Consider the following 6,640-nt stretch of genomic DNA (forward strand, 5'->3'; position numbering starts at 1 on the left):
GCCTTTGGTAAGTTGCCCCAGCATTTTTCAATCCGAAAGGCATGACCCTGTAGCAGTACGTCCCCTGGTGGGTGATGAAGGTGGTCTTTTCTTGGTCCTCTTCCTCCATAAGAATATGGTTGTAGCCCGAGTAGGCATCCAAGAAACTCAGCAACTCATGCTTGGTTGTTGCATCGATGAGCTAGTCGATATGAGGTAGTGGAAACGAATCCTTGGGGCAAGCTTTGTCTAGGTCGGTGAAATCTATGACATCCACCACTTGTCGTTCTTCTTTTTCACCATGACCACGTTGGCGACCCATTAGGGGTACTTCCAATAATTTTCCACTTCTTCGCGCACTACGTCATTGATTTGATTGCAGAATTGAACTTACGTCGGACGTGCCTTACCGGGGGGTAGAGTGGATCGACGTTCAATCTGTGTGTGGCGATCTCCTTTGGGATACCTGGCATATCTGCATGGCTAAAATCAAACAAGTCCACGTTAGCAATTAAAAATTTGCCAAACTTACCTGGTTCTTGGAGTTTGCAGCCGATGTAAGCTTTCTTGCTGTGGTCGTTGACGTCTAGGGGAATGGGGTCGAGGTCCTCTATGGTCGATCTTGCGGCCTCGTCCACATCGGGGTCTCTGATGACGTCCTTGATGTCATCGCCTACCGACCCCGATCCTGTTGATTGCTATGCTTCCTTCTCTTTATCTCTCATTTGTTGGGTGGCCGTGCAGTCTAGGGTAATGCGGTAGCACTCTTGGGATGTGCGGTGTTCCCCGCGTATGTTGAATATGCCCCATGGAGTTGATAATTTGATGACTTGGTACAAGATGGAAGGTATAGCTCTCATGGAGTGTATCCACGGTCTCCCTATTATGGCGTTGTATCCCGTGTCCTGGTCCATGATATGGAATATGGTCTCTAGAGCAACGCCACCCGCCACGACAGGAAGTGTGATCTCGCCAGATGTTCGTTCAACTGCATTGTTAAATCCTATTAGTGTGATGCAGTGTAGAACTATCTTGTCCTCGAGTTTCATTTGTGTGAGTACTCGGGGATGGATAATACATGCGCTGCTCCCGTCATCTACCATAATTTGTCTTACGTCGGTATCCAAAATTTGTAAAGTAATAACAAGAGCGTCATAGTGAGGGAATGCCAAACCATTGGTGTCTGACTTATCGAAGATGATACTTTCTTCGAGTTCATCATAGCGTTCGTGGGTGATCGACCGTTTGAGCTTGTGGGACGTGGTGAACTTCAAGCTATTGATGGAAGCGTCGTCTCCACCACCGATGATCATGTGGATGGTGCGGGCTGGAGAGGGCGGTTTCAGCGGGACTTGATGTTGTTCGCGTCCCCTGGCAAAGTTGGTCCTTCCTCGATCACTCAGCAATTCTTTGAGGTGTCCCTGTCGCATCATGTTTATGACCTCCTATCTTAGGGAGATGAAATCTTCGATTTTGTGTCCTCGCTCTTGATGGAACTCGTAGAGCGTGTCTGATTTTCTGGTATTTGGGTCCGACCTTATCTTTTGTGGCCACTTAACCTTTGGTCCGAGCTTCTCCAAGGCGTAGACGATCTCTGTAGGTGACACGCAAAAATTGTGAGCGAATAGTAAAGGGGGCATACATATTTCATTCCAGTGAGTCTCTGTTCTTGATCGGGGTGGTCCTTCTTCATGACGAGGTAAGGATATAGCGGTAGTTTTGACATATGGGAGATGTCGTTCCCAATTTGGCCGTGAGGCCGCTGGATCTCTTCTTACATCACTTCTCCGATCTTTTCTGGATTCTACTTGTACTGAGGTCATCCGATGAGTCGGCCCATTGAGGTCGCCTTCGTCTGCTCGAACTTCGGCACAATATGCATTATGTATTTCGTCCCAAGTTGTCGTGGGGTATTTCATAACCCGACTTAATAATTTTCTTGTCACTTTTGAACCATTTCTGTTCAGCCCGTTTTGAAAAACGGCTATCGCCATTCCTTCTGATACATTGGGCAAAGTCATTCTCACTTGGTTGAAACGGGCGAGGAAGCCCCTCGGTCCTTCTCTCAGGGACTGTTTGATAGCAAAAATATCATTCACCCTTGCCTCGGTCTTCTTGGCCCCGACATGGGCCGTCACGAACTTATCGGCCATTTCCTCGAAGGTTTCGATGGAAAGAGCTAGTAGTTGCGAGTACCAACTTAATGCCCCTCCCGTGAGGGTTTCGCTGAATTTCTTCAGCGGAATGGAGGATACTTGTTTTTTGGCGAGGTCATTGCCTTTCACAGCGATGACATAGTGTGTCACATGATCTTCGGGGTCAGTCGTACCATCGTATATTTTCAGGTAAGGCGACATTTTGAAAGTCTTCGGTATGGTATGTGGGGAAGCACTATCACTATACGGCTGCTTGACGAACCGACTGTCATCTCTCTTCGGCAATAACTTAGGAGCGCCCTGTAGTTTATCGACCCTTTCTTGGTGCTCTCTCATTTGATCCTGAAAGTGCCTTGTTCTCATTTTCCATTTCCTTCATCCTTTTCAGAATGGTTGTGAGAGCGTCATCGCCTGTATTGTTAACAACATTGTGAGTGATACCTGTCATCGCGGGCGGGGGGGAAGTTGATCATGTTGCTCGTTCACTGGTGGTGCAACACAGGTTCTCGCATTTGATGCGGCCACGTCCTAAACGAGTTGATGGAGGACACTGGTTAGTGTATCAGTTAGCTAGGCCTCAAGGAGTTTCTTTATCGCTGGCGGTGTCTCCTCTCCCATGGATGTGGAGGCTGTATTGCCAAGGAATTTTGTGATACTGCGGTAGGGAGGGGGTTTTCCACCTCGCCTAGGGGAGGCATTGGGCGTTGTGTCCTCGTCCACTACTTCAGAGCTCTCGTGGATGATATCCATGAGGTTGGTTAGGAGGTCACTCATTATTCTTGTTCTTTCTTCTCTGTTACCTGACATTTTAGATCCGTGCATGCAGGGAGAAAAAAAGGTTCGTCTTATCGTTTTCCTTTTTCTTTTTTTTTTTTTACGTCAGCAACCAGTGCCGGTAGTAGATCTAGAAGAAACTAAAAGACTTAGCTAGAAAATTCCCACAAACAGGGCCAAATTGTTTGATCAAAAAATATAATCTCTGGTTAAACTATTAAATTTACGTAGTACGTGGTCAAATCTAACTAAGGATAATAACTCTAGATATTAAGCACAAAAATGTATAGTAGATGGGACAGATTCCGTATATGGTTGATGACAATAAATGTAAAATACTCTTAAAGCAAGAACATTAAGGGTGATAAAGCTAACAATAAATATCAATAAATGTTATTTGAGTAAATAAGGAGGATGATTCACCCAATAATAGATGTATGAGACGAATATTTTTCATGACAATGATGAATGACAGATAGATCCAATATTCGCATGAACAATTCTCGGATTTGATGGAAAGGTGGAGAATAATATATGAACAAGAATCTTTGTAAAAAGGTAATCTTTGTATTTTTGCAAGAGAAAGAGTCATCTTCTCAAAAGTGTTCTTATGAGAATCAATATTACATGCCCATATAATTGTCTCTTCTTTATATTTATATATGATGCTTTTTCCAAGAAAATTCTAATAGTACAAATGCAGAAAATATCCACTAGAATATTCCATTTTAGTACCCTACCCTAATAAATTAGCCGTTATATACCTTATCATTAATAGTCAATCTCAACCTCGACTATTATTGACATCTTGACTACGATCTCTGTCGATATCTTGACCACGACTCATGTCGGCACCTCGGTCATTGACCTCGCTGCGTCTTGGGCGAGCTCGACCAATAACTTTTTTTAATGTCATATTACTGACAAATTTTAATACTATGATGAATATTTTCACTTCTTACACATTTGTACTGCATGTGCAGTATATACTTGAATAGTCCACCTTATAGAAATGAGTATAACAGTTAACAGGCATGCTTTCGAATTAAAAATTAGTAAATTAAATTTGTTAAAAACATGTTTTTAAAAAAACTGTCCTCTGTGACTTGGAGTATAAAATTAGGGAGATTACTGAATCAGGTTGTGTTGTCTAAATTTTCTTCCTTAATTTGCACGTCAGAAAGATGTTCCAAGACGGAATGTATCTTGCAGACTTTTTATGTACTATTCGAACTTTACAATTAGGAAATAAAAAAAAAATACTCCACCCACTTGATTAACGACATAGAGTATACAAAAATACATCCCCCAATTAACAATGTAAAAGTATACGAGAAATAAGTCTTTCTCTACACTTGAAAACAATGTATACCAAACTTACTTGAACTTAATCCAATATTATGAATTGAAGTGGTGTCTAACTACTCTAATTTGTCGCTAGTTGTACTAACCAGAAAAAATAAATAAAAGCAACTCCAAATTGACAACGAACGAATATTTAGTACGGCCTTCGCATGACCACAGGTATAACATATACTAAAAATTATATCATTAAAGATTGCATAAAGGTAGTAAATATTTATTTATTTATTTATTTATTTATTTATTTATTTATTTATTCTTATGGAAGAGACTTAGTTTTGGTGCTATGAGTTAAGTTATATTTTGGTAAATAGTGATTTATCTTTCAAAGTAGAATTTCCCATTAAGAAGTCATGAGTTTGAGATATATGAATAAAATTATCTTTGGTAAATAGCGATTTATTTTTCAAAAACGAATTTTCTAATACGAATTCAAAGCGGTATTAAGGCCCGTTTTGTCATAAGAAATTTTTTATTTTTTTCAAAAAAATTTTGCTTTTTTCGAAATCAATGTTTGTCCATAAAAATTTTAAGTTTCACTTGAAGTTGAATTTCGAAATTTTTCAAAAATTTGATAAACTCCAAACACCATAGTTATCGAGTCATTACCTAAAATAGTGAGGTGGAATACTACTAGCCCAATAGTGCAAGCGTAGCCCATATTTTTTTATGGATATTGACACAGTATAATAGGAATTTTCAGAAACCACTATTGTTTAGTGGATATTAACTTCTTATAGTTACCATATATATAATTACTTTCTATAGCTACTATTCAGTTGTTACGGTAGTGTATTCGCTGTATTCGTGCTGCTGTATTCAGAATACAGCAGCAAAGAGCGCCTAAAAATCTGGGCAGTCCAGTTGTACGCGCATGTATTCGTGCCACGTATTCATGAATACAATAGCAAAAAACGCCTAGAATCAAGGCAGTCCAGCTATACGTTGTTGTATTCATGAATACAGCAGCAAAAAATGCCTAAAAATCAGGGCAGTCCAGCTGTACGCGCATGTATTCACATGTATTCGCGCTGCTATATTCATGAATACAACAATGGCAATCACCTTAAAAATATGTATGTCTAGCTGTCTAATAACGGAAATCATATCAATTAGCGTGAAACACTCCTAATATAACTCAACAAAATCAATTCTAACATGTCTCACTATCAACCCAATTAATTAGAATGATTTTTCAGTTGTATATTACTTTGTATTTAGTGTTTTTCAATATATTTTTTACCGTTGCATTCATTAGATTCAATGTTTGTATTTACTGTATTCACTATTTTATATTCAGTATATTCAAATGTATTTGTATTAAATGTATTTTAGTTATTCCTAATACATGTTATTACTGTTGTATTTAGTATATTTCATTGGTTGTATTCACCATATTTCTATTTGTATTCAGTGTATTTCACTGTATTTTAAAATTAAATGTATTCACTATTTATATTCTGTTCTATTTTAATATATGTATTCAATGTATTTCAATGTTTATAACCTTTATTCATGCATACTGTATGCATATTATGCATGAATACAAGTGTATTCAACTGTATTAAAAAAATACAAACCTTCGAAATACATAAACATAGGCAAAAAAAAATATTTATACAAAAATACAATGTGTTTGAGTGAATTTGTACATAATACAATGCATTTGTATCATTGTATGTGATTAAATAGCAAAGAAGAGAAGAAAGTTCGTCGGAGATGGCGTTTGCCGGTCAAGATTCCTTGTATCGCTTCACTACCTCTTCCATTACAATTTACAACGCTTCCAATTCGCCCGCTTCTTCCTCTCTTTTCTCTCTTACTTATCGCGCTAAGAATTTCTCTTTCTTTTCAATCTTTCTAACTCCCAAAGCATCTCCGCTTTTTTTATTTTATTTTTTATTATAGGTTTACTTTCATGTTTCTGGTTTTGAAATTTTTAGGCTTTATTTCATGAATTGTTTCTCTTTCGTGTATCCATAATTCGACCTATTTTGCTCGGAGAGAGAGAAAAGAAAGAGAGGAAGAAAGAAGAAAAATTATGAGAGAGAATCGTGCGTTAATTGAAAGAAAGAGAGAGGAAAAAATATAAATAACGTATTTCATGTCTTATTTCATGTCTCAATTATAGTATATATCATAAATACTTATTTTGCTATAAAATATAAAAGATAATTATAAAAATAATATTTTAAAATAATTTTGGTTTATAATAAATAGGAGTATAATAAATTTTGGTTTATAATAATTTTGGTTTATAACGTAAATAACGCAGGCTTCTAAGTACGAACTGTTGGCCCACGCGTTTTCAAGTGCCCCCACTCTGTCGCTCTCCAAAACAACCCTGCCCCCAAAAGCACCTCTTCCTC

At 38.1% G+C, this 6,640-nt stretch overlaps 1 protein-coding gene across 1 annotated transcript; it reads right to left on the reverse strand.

Annotated features, from left to right (window-relative positions):
- Positions 1–677: 677 nt before the first annotated feature.
- On the reverse strand, positions 678–1,412 carry LOC142179861 (uncharacterized). Its single transcript, XM_075250748.1, has one exon. The coding sequence runs from the start codon at positions 1,410–1,412 to the stop codon at positions 678–680; it is 735 nt and encodes a 244-aa protein (XP_075106849.1).
- Between the last annotated feature and the right edge of the window lie 5,228 nt (positions 1,413–6,640).

Source organism: Nicotiana tabacum, chromosome 4 (genome assembly GCF_000715075.1).
Source record: "Nicotiana tabacum cultivar K326 chromosome 4, ASM71507v2, whole genome shotgun sequence".
In the NCBI taxonomy this organism is placed as follows: Eukaryota; Viridiplantae; Streptophyta; class Magnoliopsida; order Solanales; family Solanaceae; genus Nicotiana; species Nicotiana tabacum.